At 38.4% G+C, this 24312-nt stretch overlaps 1 protein-coding gene across 1 annotated transcript in view; it reads right to left on the bottom strand.

Annotated features, from left to right (window-relative positions):
• Nucleotides 1–21087, bottom strand: part of LOC129734901 (guanine nucleotide-binding protein G(q) subunit alpha-like) — a 135015-nt gene extending 113928 nt beyond the window's left edge. Inside the window, exon 1 of the mRNA XM_055700271.1 lies at nucleotides 19544–21087. Within this exon, the coding sequence (XP_055556246.1) occupies nucleotides 19544–19952 (409 nt within the window). The 5' untranslated portion in view covers nucleotides 19953–21087. The remainder of the gene's footprint in view (nucleotides 1–19543) is intronic.
• Nucleotides 21088–24312: the final 3225 nt, after the last annotated feature.

Raw genomic sequence — 24312 nt, forward strand, 5'->3', positions numbered from 1 at the left:
TGCCACTTGAGCTGCGGCTTAGCAGCTCTGAAAATCATAGAATCATAAAATTGTTTAGGTTGGAAAAGACCTTTAAGATCATCAAGTCCAACTGTGAATTAATGCTTGGCTTTCTCTGTCTGTAGGCATGGCAAAACTCCCACTTGAAATCACTGCCCAGAGTATCCCTCTGGACCTGTTAGGTTCAGGAGCACACTTCTGAAGTGAACCTCCTGATTGTCCCTGCTTACCATGCATATGCTATTCATTAGCATCTAAGAATCCCCAAGTGAGGTACTGGATTCCTTTAGAATGAAATTAAGAAGGCAAATGGAAACGACGTACATCCTGAAAGATGTATTCCAAGACCACACAATACATTCAAGCCACAAACAGGCATTTAGTCCCTGAGATCAGAGTAGACCTGGTCTGAAGGAAAAAATAACTCCAACTCCTGGAACATGGGGAATCAGGATCTCAACATGTACTGTTTTGCCCTACAGACCCACTCTCTCCTGTCCACACTACTTGCTAATATAGACATAGCCTTTGCCTCCATTCCCCCACCTACAATCACTGGGACAGTAATTACCTACTTACCTGCCTCACCAAGGTGACAGACTAATTAGCTAGTGAATGTACAACACACCAAACATGTAAAGTGCAAACTAACTATTCCCTTTTATTAAAAATACTATTGAACTGCTACCATCCAAAAAGAAAGCAGAGTGAAAGCAAGAATTAATTTGGAATATCTTCAATTACTCTACTGTTAAACTTTATTCCAGTTTATTAAACTCTGATCATATTTATTTCATAAAAGTTGATAAAATTATGATACACCCACACAAAGTGCATTTGTTGATTTTAGTTAGGATACTGCTTTGTAAAGTAGAAGTCTGCCCTTATTACAGTAAAAGTTTTTCATAAGCCTGAGAAGGATATTTAATACTTATCAACCAAGAAAAAAAAGGCAGGCAAAAATTAACCGAATCTTTTTCAATGTAATTGCTACAAAACCAGAACCAACAATATTTTGTTAATCTATTCTATTTATTAATTCTTCCCTAATTTGACCAAAGATTATGTAAGGTATGTGAGGATATTAATTTAAAAACCCAGCATTTTCAAGAGTATCTTTAAGATATCTATTTAGCATTATATTAAGGCTTCCGAAGTTCCTTAACCAATCAGATTTCACAATACAGCAATAGTTTGTTATGAATTTGATGATCCAAACTCTCAGATCCTGCATGTGAGGCAGAAGACGATAGAGCAATACATGTACTATTAAAAAAAGTCACTCATTAGGTATGTGATGAGAACACATTTTCTACCTGGAAACTAGGGCTCTAAACTGAGGCTTTGACTTACACTCCAGATGTGCATCCTGCTGTTCTTTTTGAGAATGTCTTGATTTTAGCTGGGACAGAGTTAATTTTCTTCTTAGTAGCTGGTGCAGTGCTGTGTTTTGGCTCTGATGTGAGAACAATGTTGATAGGACACTGATGGTTTTAGTTGTTGCTGGGTGATGTTTATACTAAGTCAAGGACTTTTCAGTTTCTTGGGCTCTGCCAGCCAGAGGGCTGGAGGGGCATGGGAAATTGGGAGGGGACACAGCCAGGACAGGTGACATGAACTAGCCAAAGAGGTATTCCATACCATATGGTGTCATGCTGGGTATATAAACTGGGGGAGGAAGGAGGAAGGGGGGGACATCTGGCATTATGACGTTTGTCTTCCTGAGTAACCGTTACGCCTGATGGAGCCCTGCTTTCCTGGGGATGGCTGAACGCCTGCCTGCCCATGGGAAGTGCTGAATGAATTCCTTGCTTTGTTTTGCTTCTGTGCATAGCTTTTGCTTTATCTATTAAAATGTCTTTATGTCAACCCACGAGTTTTCTCACTTTTACTCTTCCAGGCCTCTCCCCCATCCCACTGTGGTGGGAGTGAGTGAGTGGCTTTGTGGTGCGTAGTCGCCAGCTGGGGTTAAACGAGACAGTGAATTTCACTGTCCTTAGCGGGGCCTTTTTCAGCTACTGTAAGACATGTTCAGTCTGAATTTCCCTTCACAGCAACAAGAAAAGAAAGAATGGTTTGGGATTTAGGCCCAACTCCACAAATGGAAAGTCTCAATGTATCTGTTCTGCTGTTCTGTATTTCTACTGTGCAAAATCCATACTGCCTCTGTTTTTTACATTTAAGTTCTCCAGATGGTTAGGATTTTGCTTCTGACATCCTAAAGTATCCTATTGTTGGCAAGACAAAGGAGTTTAATTCCACATTCTTAAGCATCAGAGTCCATAAACTAAAACATCTTTTTGCCTCCCAGAGGGGCTCATCTGACAGTTTATCTACCAAAGCAAGCTTATCATACAATGTGAGGGCAATTTCTCTGCTTCAAAATACAGACAAAGGAGGCAATAACCTCTTCTACATAAAACAGCTTAGTCTTTAGCAGAGTCATGCTGGATGTGGAAAAGTTTTAATTCATTTGCCTAATACAATTCAAACTCCCATCTTCAATCTTTCAAGAAAGCAAACTCGCTAGCAGTCTACACTATAGTATATCTTCCTTCCATATATTGAAAAGTAGGAAGCATCATCAGATTAAAGGCACAAAAACTACCATGTTCTCAATGTCAGTCAAAACTCAGAGTCCAGGCTTCTGATTCTGCCTTGACCTTGCAGGTCTCTATTATTTATGCATGTGCCTACTCACTAATCCTATTCTGCCTAGGCTTCTAAATCAGGTCAATGGGCAAATAATTCAGGTACTGAAGTGCTCCCTGATGGAGGACCCCATTCTCTCTGGGAATCCTGGAATGTCTTGAAATAGATTCTTCATCTACACAATGTGACATGATGAAGATAAATGAACGCATTCAGGTGTGCAAATCTGCCAATAGCTGCAGTGTAAGGAGCCAGTAACTAAAGATAGATGTATCGGAAATAAGCCCCTTGAATTTCAGCAGTTTTATACAGACATTTAGAGGATACAGTGACAGGAGCTTTCATAAACACATTCAAAAATATTAGTCAAAATTATTTCCAAACACCAGTATGACTGCATAGTCTAGAACATCTCATAATATGTTTTTTTCAGAACAAATGTCTACTGGTGCCATCAAAAATATTAATACCTCTCAGCAATCAGTACAAATGGGTAAAGAGTTTTATGCCAGTTTAGAGAGCTGAAATGAAGGGTCTGCTAAGTACCAGAGCCAGCACTGGGGGCAGTGGACTGTGTGCTGACACTAGGATTACTTCTTCCAGCTGTAGCAAGATCAGACCCATCCTCTTGTGGAAGATAGCTTTGGTCGTACAACTGACATATGCAAACAGTGTATACATGTAATGTAAGGGTAAATTTGCTGATTAACTAGGTTCTTTTCAACACAGACACACAATGCTACAGGTGAAATAAAAGCATTTTTGTCACCTGCATTTTTTAAAACTGCTGTAAATTTTCTTTTCCCCCCCTCACATTTGAATAGCTATATTTGTTATATTTTGTTTTCTGGTTCCTTTCATTTTCTGAACTGCTGCAACTTATTTCAAACACAATTTTTTGTCTAATTCTTTATGAACATTTCTAAGTTTTAGAAATATTTACAAGTAATATTTGCTGGATTACTCTGCTGTTACTCATGCAAACTAGTTTACAGAAGTCTCTATATTTATATTTTTTGTTGCATCTTTCAATGAAGTCCTATAAACAGTAATTTTTTAATGGAATTATAACAAGATGATGTTCCAAATATATTTAAATGTAAAGCTTAGTTCAGACATTTAGTGAAGCCTGGGTAACATGAAAATCTTACTACTCTTTGGCAAGCATTTCTAGTGCAACAAATTATTAAAAGCTACCACACTTTGGTACCTTGGTCTCTTTTCAATCTCAGCCTATAAATTGGATGATAAGATAGATGGGGAACAGTATCATCTACAAGAGTAATATCTCCTTCCTCCTCTCCTCCCCCAACTTGAATATTTAGTGTCAGTACGATACTTTTCCAAACAGAAAAGTTATTATATGCAAATACTGATTCAGAGTCCTCAGCTGAAGGCAAACTACTGATCATTTAGAAATAGAATCACCCAGTTGATAAAAGAATTATTTACTTTAAAAAAGAAAAATCTTAAGGAGATATTTAATCTCTCTGTCACGAACCTTACCCTCCTTACATACATACATAAACCAAAGAGCTCCTTTGCCTTTGGATTCACCGGTACATCAAATAGGAGATTTGGTTTACCTCAAAAGTTGGAAAGATGAACCACTAAAAGAAAAATGGAAGGGACCACATACCGTTTTACTGACTACCCACACAGCAGTGAAATTAGGAGGAGTCAACTCCTGGATACATTATACCCAAGTGAAGAAAGCACCTATAACAAAATAGTGGACCACTGAACAAAACAGAGACTGTAAATTAAAATTTACTAAGGTTTGATTAACTGTATAAAGGATTCTGGAAAACCATATCCTGACTTAGATTGTACTTAAGGATTAATTTTGTATTGTTGCATGCTAGTAATAAGAACAGTAGTAGTAACAGTGCACCCAGAAAAATATTAATATCCTTGTAACGAGAAATGGTACTAGAAATTTCTATCCTTTGCTTAGTTATGGTGATAGAACAATGTAGGAACCCTGAGAGGAAGCCATTAAAGGATCATTGGGAGGAAAATATGCATTTTTAAACTAATACAGAAAACAATACAAACAGTAAACAGAACCAATTGCAGGATCTGTACACACTTCCCAGAAGCCTCGGAAAGAGGAATACCTTTCTAATGTATCTTAGGGAGAATTATGGACAAATATGTCCTTTAATATAAGTTGAGGAATAGAAGAACAGGAATGGGAAACAACTACCCCTGATCTCCTAGAAAAATGATTGCACTTGTTTCCAAAGATGCAATCTGCTGAAAGGAACAGGTAAATTATATCAAAATAGACTGACATGCTGTAAGCATCTAAGGGGTGGGGGTGGGGGGTGAGTGTACCAAAGCAATAGAATATCTAACATGAGATACAGAAGGATGGCACTTCTACTGGCTTTGCTGAAATGTGGAAATGGCTGACCTCTTAGGTATCAGATTTAAGTTCATGGACAAAGAGATACACATTGTTATTGTAAGAGTTGTAATATTTTTAACTATATATGTATTAATTCAATGTACATGGAGATTATGTTTGACCTTGGGTGGACCAATTAATGAAAAGATGAGACTAATAGAAGGGAAAAATATCAATTATTCCTTTATAGTCTCAAAAGGGGGGATATGATATAAGAATTATTTACTTTAAAAAAGAAAAAGAGAAAGAAAGAAAGAAATATGTAAATAACTACACTGAAAAGCAGGAAAGAATCTGAAAAACAGAGGATACTAGTTAATTCTTACAGTTAACAAAACATGGCCTTGGAAGAAGGAACAGACAGCATAAATATGTCAAGCTGGGGCACAAGATAAACTGGTTAATGAGACTAAACAGAAAATTACTGGAACTACATGTGTACTATCCTAATTAGCATACTAGAAGATCCACCCTCGAGCAAAGAAAGCCCCCTACTAACAAAGCCCCTTCCCCACAGAACATGCCCCGTGTAAAAAAAGAACACCGTACCTTTAAATGGAGACAAGACTTTTAAGAACCAATGAGAATTAAGTGTGACTAAACATAATTGTAAACAGTTGTTCAAAGTGTATAAAAAGTTCTGCTATGTGTTGAGGTGTGCTATCTGTGTGGATTTACCACCTAGCACCCTTCTCTGCACAGACAAGCAATAAACAAACATCTCTACTCTGTGTGTGGATTGGCTCTTGCATGCACTGGGTGAAGAACCCAGATTTGGGATAACACAGAAGGAGCCAAGGCATAGTAATTAAGTGGTTCAAAGACAAATAGCAGTGTTGGTCTGACTCCCTGATAATTTGCAAAATCATATGCACTATAAAGCAAATGGGGGGGGGAACTACAAAAAAACCCCACAACCCAACCAACCACCACAGAAAAAAAAATCCAATATCCAAAACCTAGATCAGCCTGAATCAGTGTTTTGTTTGAGAAATGATGATGAGTGTGAATTCATTAAACTGATCCAGGAACAAAGCCTAATGTCTTTTCCAGCATTTTTCTGAAGAACTGTAATTACAATGAGATTGCTGAGAGGAGAATAAGACCCACGATATTTATCATTACAGAAATACTGTTAGCTTAAGAAAAGAAGAAACACTTCTAGGTGACATTTCTATCACAATGTAGAATTGCAATAGTCTGCATTATTAGAAAAGCAATCTACCTTGCTTGCTGACAGACTTAAAAGACTGCCAAATCCAGAACAAGATTATTGTGAAAGCATGAAATGCTTGAATTTGCAATATCAATTGGTCAGGGAGGCCCTCCACTTTGAAAGAATAATTTTCCCCTCTGTTCTGAGAGAAAATGCAAAGGGAAACAACTATTTCCTGTCTGGTTTTAAGTAGCCTTCCTATAGATTTAATCTCTTCAGTTAATGTAGGGGAATTCCTGGCAGAACAAGGGCATACTGTACCCTTGCAGGAGTTGGACAACCCTGGCCTGCAGATTGCATAGTTACTTTGAAAATCTTGTACTGTCCTTGAATAGGCAAATAAAGAATAATGAGCATTGTACAAGAGCAAAGACGGATGCCAAGCAAGATATGAAAACCACTAAGCTAGCACATCCTTATTAGGCGCTTGCAACATGAATACGTAATTAACAACCAATCAACAACTAACCTGAATACATAATTGTAGTCTAATCAACAAGTAACCTGAAGACATGATTGCAATCAACTAACCAATGATTGTTACCGTGTGAACACTGTATTAGAAGTATAAATATGACTAAATTGCTGAATAAAGTAGGACAACATGTAGCCACATTGGTGTGAGTGTTGTTACTCAGCTGACTCTCCGATTGGGACCCTCTTCAAGTTAAACTATCCAAATTTTAAAAGAGTGACAAAGATTCTGACCCATGATCTCCAGAATGAGGATTCATTAGTAAGGCAATTGAATAAAAAAGGAGAATGGCAGGAAGGTAAACCTTCCTTTACAACTGCAAACCTAAACTTAATTTCTAGACTTCCTCATTACAGTCCTCTCAATGAAGGAAACCTGGGATATTCTAGAGTACTTCAGCATAGAAGATATATTAAAAAACTAAGAGGATCAGTATACTTGGCTGGTAGAAAAATGCACACCTAAACCTTCAAGGTTTTCTCCATTTCTTCTGTTCAATAACATGGAAGTTATTTTTGGTTTGTTTTTTTTTTAAAACCATTTATTCTGTTGAGAAAAAGAGACTGAAAGACAAATCTTTATAGCAAACAAAGGCCTTAGTACATTTAAAGCAGGCTACTGGGAAAGGACAGAAAAAAGATAATCCAGTATTCAAATAGATTTTTCCCTATCATGTATGGATTTTCAGAGAGAAAGAAAATAGTATAGCATCAAAAAGCCAACTCTAATAATAGCCATTATTGGAATCAACTAAGGAGAGCCTGGGAAATTACTTGTCATCATTTTCTTTTTCAGCTCAAAATGTTCCACAGATTGAGGGCTCAGAAGACCACTACAAATAAAAACAAAACACAGGGATATAAAAGGAAAAATCAGAAATCTGCCTGCCCTTTTTAGAAAATAATGGCAAAGAGCCAAGCATGACTACTTGAAGACTAAAAGAGATCTATTTGTTAAGGCCTAAATCTCTTTAAGGATTTCGCTGCCTAGTAAGAACACTAAGCAGCAGTTTTACATTAAAAAAGGAACCTGCAGATAGATCTTGGCCTTTGCAAAGTCTCCTGACTTTGTAGCACACATGTTAGCAAGAGTGCTGGGAGGAAAAGAGAAGAGGGTATTTTTATCTTGTGTTACTTAAAGGTTTTGTTTTGTGAGGAAAGGGAATTTGCTGGCAGTAGACAGAGACCTCCTGAGCACTGGTCAGAAGAGCTGAAGTTATTTATCATGATCAAGCGTTATTTATCAGGATGTGTTGGTACTGCCCTGGGCTTATGCATACAATATCATTAAGTGTGGGAGAGGAGGATAGAGAATGTCTGAAGAGATATATGTGAGGAGGATGGAGAATGTCTGATCTGGCAAGAGATGAGAGAACAACTGGGTATTGCGTACTTCACATATGGCATTAGGGGCATTGCCAAACTGTGTGTACCTGAGTTGGAAGGTCTCAATCCTGCTGTGACTACTCTATTTGTAATTATTTGCCAAACCCCTTGCACAATGATACTGACCACACTGGGGATACTAACACCAGGTCAGTCCTGAAGGCTCCTTGGCTTACAGTCAACTACTTGAAGCTACATTCTGCTTCAGTCCTGTAGATGTTCAGGGATCAGTTGAAACATAGCCTTAGGATACCCAATAGAGCCCATAATCCAGAGTAAAAAAATATTCTGCTGTATACCCCAAATGATAGACTACCAGCACAGAGGCTTCTACTCCCTGAGAAGTGTGCTGGCCTACTACCGCTGGAAGCCCTCCAAACTGCAGAACTAAGGGTTTCACTGATTTTCCTCAAGTAGCCTGTCATAGTGACACAGGAGTGTCTGCAAAGTATTTTTTTTTTTTTTAAATCTCCGAGCACATGAGCAACTGATAAGTGACGGGCAGCATATTAAGATTCCAGCCATGCTAATTAAAGGTCTGGGTAAACTGGCAACATAGTTCATACACATCTGTAAGCTGATGCTGCAGCACACACACTGTGGACTCACTAACCCCAAAATCCCTGCCCACCAAGCAGAATGAGTCAGGGGTTTAAATGTTCTACTAGACAAGGAAACTAATTTCCAGGGGGTACAGGAGCTCAGGCTGCATGTATCAGTACTAGAGAGCAGGAGTCAAATCCCAACTATGCTTCAGCTGTGTTCATCCGCATCTGAAAATTATGCGCAATCTGCTGGTCACCACAGGCACACAGGACAATGTAGTCCCACAGGCCCCAAATCCTCATCTTGGTAAAATTAAGTCTGGCCACAACCAAAAGCTATACTGTGATCAGAGAGAGAAGGTATAGTGTAAGCATCCCAGACTGTTCCACTTGCAGTTAAGTCCTAGAACATTTAATTCCTTCAGAACAAGAACCATGCAGCTGTTTAAGGACACACTTGGACTCTTCACAGAAAATGCAGAAGGCATTATAACAGTCCTCCAAAGTCATTGTTTCTCAAAGTGTAACATGACACTTTTTTCATATTTCACATTAGTGCTAAATAACATTCACTAAGCACTGCCCCTTGCAGAAAGGCATTGGTGTATAGTTGTATAGTGCTCATGAGGTAGATGAGCCATGAGCACAGTGCATATAGTACATAACATAAGTCTGCAGGTATCCCAAGGGGTAGGATGCATACAGCTGGGATAGCTATTCCACTGAAGTGCACTGTATTTGGATGCAAGTCTCTGACAATAGATCAAGGGACTTGTTTATTTTTTAACACAGACAATGACAGCAAAATTGAACATATGTGAACATAATCTGTGAGCATCCACAGATGATACTTCAGTTTTGCTACGAAGCCAATAATCTTGATTCTTCCAAATCATAAATATCTAAACATCCTACATTTATTAGCTTGACACCCAATTTAAACAACAATCCCGTTCCACAACAGGAGAAAAAAAACACTACAACACCTAGAGGTGAACTGCTGGACAGGTAAAAAATATATGATAGAGGGTTTTAGTTTGGGGAACAGTCACTGGATGTATGTTGAAGATGGAGTTGAAGAGTTTGGATAGTTCTCATTGTTAAAAGGAACAACATTCAGAAAGACAGACTGGTCATAGAGGCCAGAGTATCATTTCACTACTGAAAGGGAAGAATGAGAGGGAAAACAATAGTGCACTTATTTATCAGGGGGGAAAATCAAAATAAGATTAAAATTAAATGAGAAAATTCAACTGTTTGTACAAAAATGCTAGACGTGTAAGTGATAAACCCCAAAACTTGCTAATATACAGATTAAATTTGAACAGGGAGGTATAACTGAAGTAAAGATTTACATGAGTGAAAGTTCAGTGATTAACATTTCTGTGCTTCAAAATTGGCTTCTAGCCAGTGATCTTTACGGTTTTCAGTTTAGATTCTAATAGATTTAAAAAATTGACACAAAAGCTGGAGCCATGACAAATGACCAAGTCACAAATGATTTGACAGACAACTAAGTGGGGCTCTTTAAACAATTAACTTTAATGAAAAGAGAAGGAGGTAATATTCTCCCAGGGCCACATAACTGATGCTAAAAGTCTCAATCAAATGACCTTGGAATTTCTGTATTTCAGAAATTATAATTTTCTAACACAGAAAAACACCATACAAAATACAGCTTAGCATATTAAGAAAAAGAACTTGTGGCAGAACTGAAGTAAAAACTTTTAGAGGATGTGATCATGACTTGATTACATTTGCTACGTGCAAGCAAAAGAAGTCCAAAACCAGTAGTACAATACTTCATGTTTCATGAGAGATATTTGAACAAAAGCTGACAGAATTAGGAGTGAGAACAACTGCATTTAAATTTAAAATAGGAACAACTGAGAGTCATTTCAGAACATTTCATTAACTAGCTAGACAGCCTCAATTCCACAAAACAAGAAAACCTGAAAAACAGTAAAAGCAGTCTGGATAAGAGGGGAAGTAAAAAGAGAACGTTGAAATAGATAAACCAAAACCTTGGGAAGTATTAAAAATTGTTAAAGGAAAAAAAAAGTCAAATGAAGAACTCCAGGGTTCCAGAGATTTTTGGGTGGGTTGTTTTTTAAACTTCACATTTTCATACAAAAAAAATATTTAAAACCACATCAGTCCTTCACTAAATGGATATGGCTCTTCATATTAACACAGAAAATCCATACATAGTTAATAAATATTTCTGTTTTGTTTTTAGGGAAACACAACGAAACAGTTTCCACTACAGCAGTTACTGAAGATGTTATAGAGCAGTTACTAACATTGTTACACAGGGTCAAGACATCTCTTATCAGAGTTTCAGAAGAACTGACTGAGAAGCCCTCCTGCCTTATAAGTCTTGAAATATCACCCCAAAAAAAAACAAAACCAAGGTTGGGAATAGGATGAGGGAGAGATTGCATACCAAGAGTTATGCAGTTACAACACTTCTAATGGTTTGGTTTATAAATGCAGCAGTTTTGAGGAGCTGGACTTCTGCTAAGCAACTGATTTGGTGTCATGGAACAAACAAACATAGCACACAGAGTTGTTTAAGCAGTAAATATCAAATTACATATGAGAAAGTCCTCAGCTCTGTTTCTAATAGGATCCTGGCGATACCCCCATCCTGATAAGAAACTTAAGTATCTAATCCACAAGACAGAAGAAAATTTTAAAATTATTACTGACAATACCTGTAGGTGACACAAAAGCTGTAAACTGGTAAAATAAGAAGAGGATATGATGATGTGAAGTAATTGGAATAACCTGTAAACCAGGAACAGGCAGAAGCTGTGCTTCTGAATACAGCTAAACGTAAGGTTAACTATACAGGAAAGGAGAAAGCAGGTTGCAAACGATGAACCCACCCTGAAAAGCAATTATTTTGAAGAATACTTTAGTCATGGTAGAGTAGTCATCTAATCCTCAGGCATTCGTATTCACTCTCTCCCCTCCCCCTCAGAACCTGCTGAAGATACATAAGCCATTCCTTTGGTTTTGGCACTGTGATGGGTTGACCCTGGCCAGCAGCTAAGGCCCCACCCAGTCACTTGGTTGCTCCCCCCCACAGCAGGATGAGGAAAAGAATCAGAAGAGCAAAAGTTGAAAACTTGTGGATCAAGAAAAAACAGTTTAATAGGTGAAGCAAAAGCCACCACACGGGCAAGGAAAGCAAAATGATGACTTAATCCACTACTTCCCATCACCAGGCAGACACCTAGCCACTTCCTGGAAAACAGGGCCTCAGCATGCACAATAGTTATTTGGGAAGACAGATGCCATAACCACGAACATTTCCCCCCTTCCTCCTTCTTTCTCAGAGCTTTTATTGCTGAGCATGACATCATATGTTATGGAATTGCTGCCCTGTCTGTGTCCTTCCAAACTTCCTACTCATACACACTTATTCACTTGGGGGGGTGTGTGTGAAGAGGGCGCAGAGTGGGAGGAAAAAAAGATTTAAAAAGATAAAATCTTGACACTGTGAAAGCAATAACCAAAAAATCGGCGATATTCATCTCGAATTATTAATAAAATTGAATGTATTGTTAGCAGTTAGACTTTATGACAAGTAGAGCGAATGACTTGTTAAGGGTTAATTCCGGTATACAAGCACTTTGCTGTCCCGCTAAGCCCTTTGTTAAGCGCCTGCAAATCCTTTTGTTCAGAAAAGGAACTTCACTGAGGAAGCACCTCCACAAAACAGATGAGCTGATAGGAAGCTCAACACAAGCAATAAACTCAGCAAAACTAGGGGAAAGGTAATGGGGGAGATCGCAACCACCGACTCAAGAAACCAACTGACTCAAAAAGAAGTGGAGATTGAGCATGCGGACTAATTAATACAGGAAGCAAGAGAATTGCTTAAGAAATAGGAAACTGAGTACTAAGTAATGAAAGAGTTGTGTAACTTGTAACCAATGAAGGCTGATGTCTTTGTTGAAACGTATAAATAGTGTAAAGTTTTGACAATCGGAGAGCTAGGCATTTGAGTTACCACCTAGCTCCCTACTTTGCACAAACTGGAATAAAGAAATAAGGAATACCTCTACTCGGTGTGTGAATTGCTGCTGTGCACCGGGTAACAACATCAACACTGCTTTAGTCACAAATCGAAAACACAGCACCATATAGGCTGGTATGAGGAAAGTTAAGTCCATCCCAGCTAGACCCAGTACAAGCATTTAATCTTTGTTACTAGTATTGCCCTGGTCTATTTGATGAAGTGGCACACATTGTGCTCAGTAAATCCAGTATCAGAGTAAAAAAAAAAAAAAAAAAAAAAGTCCCATATTAGGTCTTCAGTTTCCTAAGCCTGATAAGTTCCTAAAAGTACAAGGAATGATGACATCTTTCACAACTTCTATGCATTTGAGGTTTTCTGGCTTTTAAATTAGCATTTACTGCTACAGAAACCTGTCTGACTTTCTGGCTGACACCCATTTACCCAGAAACACAGGTTGAAATAGTTTCACGCATTCTTATCCAACATTCTCTAACATAAGCAAGATAATTAATGTTCAGATTAAAGACTTAAGAGTTTAAATACTCTCAGAAGTATAAATTGGGAGAGGAGTGGCTGGAGAGCAGCCCTGCAGAAAGGGATCTGGGGGTGCTGGTCAACAGCAGGCTCAATAGGAGTCAGCAGTGCCCTGGCAGCCAAGAGGGCAAACTGCACCCTGGGGGGCATTAAGCACAGCATAACCAGCTGGTCTAAAGAGGTGATTATCCTGCTTATTCAGCATTGGTGCAGCCTCACCTTGAGTACTGTGTACAGTTCTGGGCCCCATAATTTAAGAAGGACGTTAAGGTCCTTGAACACATCAAAAACAGGGCAACAAAACTGGTGAAAGGGCTGGAGGGCACATCCAATGAGTAGTGGCTAAGGACTTTGGGTTTGTCTAGTTTGGAGAGAAGAGGGCTGAGGGGTCATTGCTCTCTCCACTTCCCCTCCTCAGGAAGCTGTAGAGGGAGGTGCTGAGCTCTTCTCCCTGGTATTCAGTGACAGGACACATGGGAATGGTTCAAAGCTGCTTCAGGGGAGGTTGACTTGATACTAGGAAGCATTTCTTTACTGAGAGGGTGGTCAAACACTGGAACAGGCTGCCTAGAGAGGTGGTCTATGCCCCATGCCTGTCAGTGTTTAAGAGGCATTTGGACAATGCTTTAACTTTTGGTCAGTCCTGAAGTGGTCAGGCAGTTGGACCATTGTAGTTGGATCATTGTAGGTCCCTTCAACTAAACTATTCTATTCTTAAATTTAGCTTGAAAAAAATATAAACAAACAAAAAACCCCACATCTATGTTTCTGAAACTTCCCCAGTAGCTTTTAAAACTTCCCAAACTGTAGTATCACTTAGACTCGTGCCCTTCAGTATTTCTTTGCACAGCATTAACACAATACTTAAAGCCTGCTGCATGGTTACTTCTTTGATCTTAAGAATACCGTATATATGACTTCATAGTATTTCCTATATTCAAGTCCTTCCTCAGCTTTGATATTGCTTTCTTGCTCTTGACTCTTGCTAGTCAGACTTTTTAAATAAGTAGAACAAATAAAAGGTGAATGTTGAAAAACTTCCCATAATTTTATTAGCAAGCTGTTAATAGTCTTGTTCAAGTATGAGAATACATCTTTCCTGAGTGTTATTCCATTCAGCAGAGTGAGAGAGAAACACATACCTTATAATGCTATTTTCACTCCTTTCTGGGATTAATTTTGCAGAGATTGTCATATTACTTCAAAAGAAATGCTGTCCCTTATGAAATTGTCATTGCCTTTATACACCAACAAAAATAATTTGAAGTAGCTAAAACCACAGAATTATTTAACATTAGAATATATACCCAAAAGCCCCTTCTCAAGAGATTCCTCTGTTCAGCATATGTTTCCCTCCTATATGAATTCAATATTGTTTTTAATGGGAAGTACAAATTTGGAGTCCCTTGGCCTTTTAACATATAAGCAAAATTAAGTTAGTCAGAATTCTTTGACTATTGAGGTTCTAAGCTAATTTCCATTAACTAGAGTAGATCACTTCTAAAGAAGGAAAATCAAAACAAAAAAAAAACCCAACCCACAAGAAAATCCTTTATAAGGGCTGAATATAAAATATTCCTTTATCACACATTAAAAAAAAAAATAATATGCTCTTTTCCAGGAAATGTGAAATCATGGTATCACATCAATATCAAATGACAATTCATGTTTTCCTCAAAACCAGTTATTTTTGTATATGGTTGTATATGTCTATAAATAGAATAATTAGTGTTTGTCATCCAGAATCAAATTAGATAACCTTAGAAACAGCTTCTCCAAAGTAAGAGATACTTACCAATCTAGTTTCAACACACAACATCAAGATATATATTAAGTATTTGTTTGTTTTCTAATCGTAAATACATACTGTTATAACTACTTTAAATTATTTTCAAGTGTTCAGTGTGAGTATAAGTATGGATCAATACAAGATAATAAGAAAAGGTTGCAATGCTCTTTCAAAATAATTGTGTTTTCTGATTTAATGAAAAGCAAAGAAAATAGCTAATTAGAATATACTGTCCAATATCAGAATTTTTTAATTGTGTGCATAAAACTGAAACTCACAGCATAATTTTACCTACTTATATAAGTAGACTGCATAGGTATTTCAGATTACAGGAAGAAGATTCATTGTTGGCTTGATGGGCCCACTTCAAGTTTTTTTTAAGTCTAAGTCTTTGCTAATTCACTGAGTTCTGCACACGAATCTCATTCAGCTAACACATGTATAAAAATAAAATAAAAAATATATATATATATCCTGTACGTTCAGAGAACAAAAAAATAGTCTTCCAGTTAAGACTAGTTGCAATTTCAAACGTTTTACCTCCCACCTGTTTCCTTTGGTAACATATAGAGAATGAAAGGATACTCATATTTGATACCTTGCTTCACTGACTCATCTGCTATTTCAAACAAAAAGAACACCTTTGCCATAAGAGCCATGTTTTGCACCTTACAATACCTGCAAGCATGATACAAAATAGCAAACACACTGTCAAGCCCTCCAATACTTAATTTTGCCAAAGCTTATAGATATAGACATAGCTAGCAAGATATTGATAATTATTTTCTTAGATACTCAAGATACTTTCCTGATGAGAAAATAATGCATAAGTATATACAGTGTACAGGCATAGTATGTCCAGTAGTGAAAGTTTATGGCTACAATATAACATTTAGGCCCAAACATTGCTTTCTGAGACCAGGCAAAACTTCCACTGATGACAGTAAAAATGATATATATAGAAAGCTAGAGCACATGGCTATTACTACTTAAAAATAAATACGTGCATACATGCTTAAAACACAGCCATGCAGAATACTGTACATTGTTTGGTACATACCAATATAAAACACTAAAACCACCTCTTTTTTGTACTACAACAATAAATGTTTTGACAACAGCAAAAGCAGATGGATATTAACAACTTTATGCTCTAGAGAACAATCAAATTGTTCAGTAGTAATGAAATCCAGAAGAACTTGAAAAATACAGGAGATTAAAACCAAATTCAGTGGAAGAATTAATTTGTTCCAAAGTACCTTAAACATTACAGCTAAGTTGTGCTAGCTGAACTATTACTATGTCTTTGTAATACATTTCAGTGCATATGTTAGAATTCTCACTTTTTAGAATTACAATTAAAAAAAAAGACACTTTGCTAAATTTTTAGAATAGATTGGAACAGGACAATGATGTTCAATGTAGTACCTAAAAGTGGTATTTTAATGTTTAATCATGGAGAGGTTGTATTTTTTAACTAATAATTTTAAATAATCCTACCATGCAAACAAAAGTTTTCCAGAAATTATTTTCAACATTTTAAACTCTTTGATCCCGTGAAAAGTAAAAAGATATCATTATTAATACACTATGCTGTGTATACCCTTCTTGTGTATCACACAGTAACAGTAACCTACACAGTTAGGAGGGAAATATTTCACTTTGCAAGGAAGCACTATAATTTCTACAAGTTAAGGAGGGGGAAAAAAATCCTCTTTTCTGACCCATATTTGCTACATATGTGCATTTGTATGTATGTCTAATTTTTAAACAAGAAAAAAATGTGGCATAGATATGTTCATTTTTTCCTTTTGTATTAATACCTTTTACTTTGCAACATCTTCAGAGCATGCACGGTCAATTAACACAGCTCAGCTTGTGTTCTCTATGATCAAAAGGATTTTGTCCCATGTTCAAAAGCCTCTAACCCACTTAGGCTTCTATGTCCAACAACACTTTTCAAAGTGGGACTGAGAAGTTGGCACTTTTGAAAAAAGTTTGCCTAACATTTACATAAAATAAAGTTAATACTGCTACTTTAAGTTTTGAAGGACAATGATATGTAGTGGGACAGTAGAGGTGAAGTCAAAAAAAATGGATGACTTTAAGCAATTTCAGACATTTATATTCCCAGTCTCACTATTTTAGTTATTATTTTCCTATTTTTAAATTGGTTTTGTCCATCTCAAACATATGAATGACCCAAACAAATAACACAAACTTAAGAAATTAACAAATGACTATGCTGGGGAAGCAGTGAGAGTGACTGAAAAAAGTACTGTCAGATACCCGAGAAACCCGCTAATTAAAACAAATTTTTAGAAAGTTTTGGTGTGGGGGCTCTTTTTTTTTTTTTTTTTTTTTTAATAAATTGAAACTTGAATCTGTCCAACCCTGTGATTTCAGCAGTGGTTCACTACTATACTGCATTTTACAAGATGAGATCATTAACTGTTAAACAACTGCACATGCACAAACACTTTCAATCAAATATATGATTGAGGCTGACAAAGTACAATACAAAAACTGTATACACAATAACAGTTTCTATACTGGTTTCTACTCAAATACAGATATGCTATTAAATATGAAGCAGAAGATTTACCTCTCAGTTTCTCATACATCATGCTTAAATCTTCAGAAACATGGTTTATACTGATATTGATATATGCAGAAAACATTCATATATGCAATCAGTGAGTTTTCTCCAAAACTTTCTAAGTGATGGCTTCTTATCTATTTGCTCTGAAAACCCCTTATTTCATTTGGCCTAAAGTAACGCCACAATTAGGCCCTAATCTACCATTACCTGTCCATACACTTAATATTACCAGTGGGTGGATCTTATAAAACAATATAAGTTCTGCACTACTGATTGTAGAACCAAATCTCTGAATTCCTTCTCTGGGTGGTATATGTTGGCATCATTCAATAGGTTTCATGCATTAACGGTTGGACTCAATGATCTTAAAGGCCTTTTCCAACCTAAAAGATTCTGATTCTTTAAAACTTGGGACAAATCTCTATTATTACTGCAGGATATTACTGCAGAAAACCAGGAAATGCAGAAACGATTTGGACCTGAATAACCTGAATAATAAATGTCAACTGCCTCTCCTGTAGCAAACGTATGTAGTTAAGTAATAATACTAAAATATCCATAAAATTAAACAAATGCAACCTATTTTATCTTGGGTTTAGATCTTGAAATAGCTACAGCACACACTTCCATCAACAAAAAATTAGGCCAAAATGAGACAGAACATTATTACTAGTAGCATTGTATCTGTCTCCACCCCTCCTTTTTCCACATCAGTTAAGGATCCTAATACCTTTCTCCATATACAGAAGACCAACTGTATTATTTAAAGTAGGAAATAACACATTCATAAGCAAGCATTAAAATAAATTCTGACTTCCTTTCAACTCTCCTTACCTTATTGAAAAAGCAGTTTATTCCCCCAATATAAATCATTACTTTCATGTACATTACCCAAGACAAAAGTCTGCCATAAGTGCCCCACATCCACTTGGAACATTCCCATTCATCCACATACCAAACACTGGTGCAGACATATTTCAAGGCCTGGTAGTCTAAGGTAGAAGCAGTATTACCACAAGAACTACATAATGTAGTAGAGCACATCAGATATAGACGAATGTATTTTAATTCAAAAGGCTTATTTTAGAACGAGCCAAATTCCTATTAAACAAGCATTGCCTTTGCACACTTGTGGCTTCAAAATAACCTCTGTTTTAATTAAATACAAATAATACAATAGATTTTATTTCCTGAACAATGGGTGGATTCCAAAGGTATTAAAGATCCTGTTATCCTCCAGCATACTTAAAGTTACTTCTCAGCTTCATGGATGCATCTGGGTCTTTATGGTTTCTTTCTCCTTTTGCTTTAAAAATCAGTCTACAATCTGGGCATAAGCCCCTTATCCCAGCTTGACTCATTAAATAAAAATCACAATTAAAAAAATGCAAACGGTGACCCAACAACTTTTCCAAGGCTCACAGAACAATGCAGATATTAAAGCCTGTCACTGCCAATCTGCAAAGCAACTCCCCCTGCGTGTTTTTTCATTAATCTGCTTCCTTACCATCACTCTCCTACACCCATCATCGCCAATGCTCCCCCAAAATCCCCACTCACCAATCATCCTTTCCCTCTCCATTTTGGAAGACCGGGTTTCCTACCATATCAACCCACCCATAGGAACCACAGTTATTTATCCAGCTACAAGCGCCTCGGCGAAGCCTGCACACGGACGCGCACACACACACAACGCTGCGGCGGAGAAACGACGAACGGGTCACCGCCGCCATCGCCACGGCCGCCTCGCGGCGAAGGTGGCGAGCGCCCGGGAGAAACCGAACCGACCGCGCCGTGTAATGCACCGGTGGAGCCAGCCGGAGGGAGCCCGGGGCGGCGATCTCTGGGTTGCACCCCCAGTGGCACTTAAAGGCGTGTGTGTCAACGGCGGCCCGCACTCACCCAGCAGCAGCAGCTTCAGTTCCCGACGGGCGTCCCGTTTGTCCCGGCGCAGCTGCCGCTCGATCTCGTCGTTGATCCGCCGGGCTTCCTTGGCTTCCTCGCTCAGGCAGCACGCCATGATGGACTCCAAAGTCATTCTTCCTAACTGATTCAGACACAACCCCCACCCTAAAAACGCGTGCACACACACACCCCACCACAGCACCAGCCCCGGGGGACACAAACACTCTCTGTCCGGGAGCCCCCACTCGGGCACTGCAGGGCTAGCGCAGGGAGCTGCCTCAATACCACACACAGGCAAAGAGAGGGGGGGCCCTGGCAGCACAGATCCCCCGTTCCCTGCCTCTAATAGTCGCCGCTTCCAACTCCTCCTTTCCTCTAAATTATGCACCAAGCAACATGAAATCATCCACCGCGGTAGCAGCAGTGCTATCTAGGCGAGCCAAGCTGCTCTGCACAAACACCCCTCTCCCTCTTTCCCTCACCACTACTTCTGCCACCGCCTCCTCCTCCTGCAACAAACGCGGTCCCCGAGTGTCCCTCGCAAACTACACTCCCACCGCCCTCCGAAGTAACCACCCTCCACGGAAATGCTAAATGCCGTTAATCCCTCCCCCCCTCACACACACTTCCCAGTCGCTCCCTCTGTCCTAAAGCGAGAGTTCGGCTGCTCGGAAAGTGGGCAAGTCCGCCGCCGCCCAGCAATCTCAGCATCCGCCTGACGGAAGAACTTCCTTACGGTGGATCTTTCTTCTAGGCGCGGTCATTTACCCCCTCTCGCGGGGAGAGCTGCTGTCGAAGAGCTGTCGCGGCTCCTTCCTGCCCTGACAGTAAGAAAGAGATAAGGAGGCGAGTAGAAAGGGCGCCACCAGAGAGTAAAAGAAGGCAGGCATAGACTGGGGCATGCACACCGTGAGCCCAGTTCTCCGGGCTTCTCAATGGCTTGGCTCCGCGGGCGTGGTGAGGCAGAAATATGGCGGACTGCCTCTCCTGCGCCGCTGCGCGCCGGCAATAAGCGGCTGGTAGAGCGAGGAACTCCCGGGATGCCGCTCTTGACTAAGCCCGGCGCTCGAAGACCGCCTCTGCCAGGCTCGCAACCATCGGGGAGGGTATGAGAGGGGAGTGGACGGTCTCTCACACCGAACGGCCGCGAGGAACACAGCTTTTTCTTATTTGTCCTGTAGGGCATATATATATGTAACATCCTGCACGTTTTATTTGCTTTTGCTACTTTTGGTTTTAGTCTATAATGCACATTTTTATTATATCCTTGCATTCTCTTCCTAGAAGAGACGTCTTCTTTCATAGGGAAAGGGGAAATGTAATAATTTACTTGAGGAGAGAAGTATCTTCTCCACCTTCAGCTGGAAATTAAGTTGTGGGAGATAAAATTATACTAGACACTAGTAACTTTTTATGCCGGTAATCCTGAAAATGGTATTTGAATAGTGCTGACATATACAGAAGAAATAAAATACATTTGCAACAAATAAAAACATTAGGATAGTTCCCTTGCTTATAAGAAGCTATAATTTCAAGGGATTGATATATTGCATTTTATATTCTGTTGTTGTGACCTTTATTCAACCAATGCTTTTAATTATCCTTTTTCACAACCCTAGACCAGCTTGCCTTCAATTCCAGTACTGGAAAGCCTGTCTTTACATAGCCTTTAGTAGCCTCCAGGGTGATAGCACACAGTTTGATAGACATATTAAGTTCTAGGTTTTGTGGATTTGTAAAATATTTCAAAATTCCCACACCTGCCCTACCTTTGTCCACCTCCATATTAAATTAGCTATCTGGGAATGTTGCAAAATCTTCCAGGAAAGTCATAGTAGTCTATTAAGTAGGTAGAGGGGTGCATCACTCTCCATCTTCTAGTTTCATGTGTGATGTCCTCTCTGGCACCTGTTGTCATCTGTTTTGAAAATTGCATGCTCTTTCTTACAACTGTTCATATATGCTTACAATATTAATTATGTACAGTCCACCATAAGGTGTCAGACTAAGAGGAAATTAAGAAATTAAAATGTAATAATCAATAGAATAATATAGTTCTCTTTTTAGAGCATGAAAGTCTTTTGTTACTTTAAAAATGCTTGATTTTTGTTTAGATCTATATTTTATTTTTATGTATAAAAGCATTTAAGAAAATTTGGAATATTTTTATAAATGTTTATTACAGTAAATGAATATGTGAATTTTATTCTAAATTCTGTATTCCTATTTATCAAACAAAAATGATATTTCAGTAAAAGCATCTTCTTTATTTACTGGTGTGGATTTTAAAATTCATATGTATGTAGGTATATGTGTGTATTTATCTGTCTATCTTGTGGTCCCAGATTAATGTGTTAATATTAAATTCAGTGATAAAGATTTCTATACATTGAATTACAGATATGATAAATGTAAAAATGCAAATAAGTAACCAAAGGGGAAAAGATTTTTCTTCATTAAATAAATTCTCAACATATCAGAATTTCCTCCTAAAAGTTGTGACCCAAAAAGATGAAAATGGGTGTGTGGTGCAAGTTACAAGAAGTATTCAATAGATGTACAACTGCTCTGTGCCTGAAACATTGCTGCACTGAGTTCAAGTCCACAGCAAACAGCATCTGGCATAAAGTCTAAAGAAAGGATATGAATGGGTCAATGAATTTGTGACATATGGATCAACTGATCAAAATCCCTCCCCAAATTGAGGGCACAACAGTCCTATGAAAAAACTACATACCTCAAATAATATTGTAACCTTCCCCAGTAGATGAAGTCTGACTCTGCTTTCTTAACCAACTCTTTTACATGCTCAGTGTAGAAGGCATGAACACTGTGTGTACCTGAAATGTGAGACTCATTTAATTTTGCATTTTTAGTGAGAAAAGATACCCCAGGGGCCATAAATTTAATCTGTATGTGCCACTCCCATTGACATCGCTGGATTCAAAATCACTACTTAATAAATATCTTCAGATTTTTAATGGATGTAGTCCTGAATCAGGCATCAGCTGATAGCCATTACACACCGTTTTATTTGCTTTGTGACTTAGGGAAGACCCTCATAATGGACAATTATGTGATAACCTATGAGGATATTTTTTTTTCAGCCCTCATCTCCATAATTTTTGGTTTCTGTTTTGAAATATGAAACATCCTTTATAAATATTTTATCCTAATAAGAACCGTTGGTAAATGACATATGCAATTATTACCCATACAGATAATTATTACCCATAGATATTATCCATACTGTTACCTAATCCTGTACAGATACTTCCTGATAAACTTTCCTTGTAACATTAATAATTTTATATTCCTCTATTCAAGTAGTCATGTATTATAGCAAACCCATTGTCTGTGAGATGTTTTAATGTTTCTCACTGTCACAGGAAATTAAGAGTGAGATTGTCAGAGGGAGCAAAGCATGATATTAAACATGCTGCATCTTCAGTATTCTTGTTCACGAGCCAAGATTGGGGAACCACCACTCTATCACCTTTATATCTTTGCACTAATCAAGCTCAGTCTTTCATTTCTTCCATATACCTAAAGATATTTATTGTTTGAGATATGTTTTCTGTGATGTTTTGAAAGATTGCAACTAGCATCTGAACTTGGTACTCACATGACAGTAAACCAGCAGACTATATATAACAACACTTGATTTTTATTGTTAGTCAGCATCCAATCTTAAGCAATGGAATATCTTACAAGTCCTTTTTGACTGCCATTGTACATTAGAAAGATGTTTTCATAGTGCTATGCACAATTATATCTCAGTCTTGAGTGCTTACAGTTAATTTAGAGGCCATCAATATGTCTGAATAGAGCAAATTACCCTTCCAGTATGCTTTCCTAAATAGTTCTTTTTTAGAACAAATTGTATCTGCTGGTTGTCTACTGTTAAATGAATAACATTCAGTATTTGCAATTCCTTTCAACCAAAATAATCAGTTTGTTCCAGTATGTGTTGTTTATGAGTTCTCCAGTGATATTTATTTAGAAGTAATAGCTATCTGCCAAGGTCCTATGGTATAGACTAATGACTAAGAAAGGGTTAAAAAATATTTGTTAATTTGTTGACAATACAACACAGAAATGAAAAGAAAATACACACAAGAGAAACTATCAGAAGGGGATTGCTTGCAAGGCAAGTATATAGCCTCACTCTTATGTTGTGCATAAAGCTGGATTCAGTACACCACAGATGTATCCTACATATCTTTCTGACTAAATAGAACATTTGAAAGGAGAGTTTGTGTGTATGTGTATGTATGTATGTGTGTGTAAAACTAATGGGAGATTTTATTTCTTGAAGCATGTTTAAATCCTGTTACAGCTTCCCTCACTTGTAAACACTAAGACATTTTGAGAGCATTTAGGCAGAACCTGCCGGGTGTTATTGATGTGCCTCCCTCGTAGCGACACCCGTGCCCCTGGGCGCCCCCCTGAGAAATAAGGGAAGCCAGCCTCCACTGAGGGACTGCCCTGAGGAGCCGCCACGCCCCTGCGGCGCAGCTGCGGCGCCACCTGCCGGCTGGAAGGCATACCACCACCCTGCGCATCCCGGCTCCCCCGCCCATCCGCATTAACCCCAGTGAGCCCGCGCTACACCAGCCGAGAGAGACAGAACGGTGCTCAGCGTATTCACGGCGATCCTACCCTTTTCCTGTTCCTTCTTTGAAACGGGGATAGTAACTTATCTCTCCGTCCCTCACACAAGGACCCTTATGATGTTATTATCATTGCTTTTCAGTTCAAGTCCC

The sequence above is a fragment of the Falco cherrug genome, assembly GCF_023634085.1.
Source record: "Falco cherrug isolate bFalChe1 chromosome W unlocalized genomic scaffold, bFalChe1.pri SUPER_W_unloc_1, whole genome shotgun sequence".
Taxonomy (NCBI): domain Eukaryota; kingdom Metazoa; phylum Chordata; class Aves; order Falconiformes; family Falconidae; genus Falco; species Falco cherrug.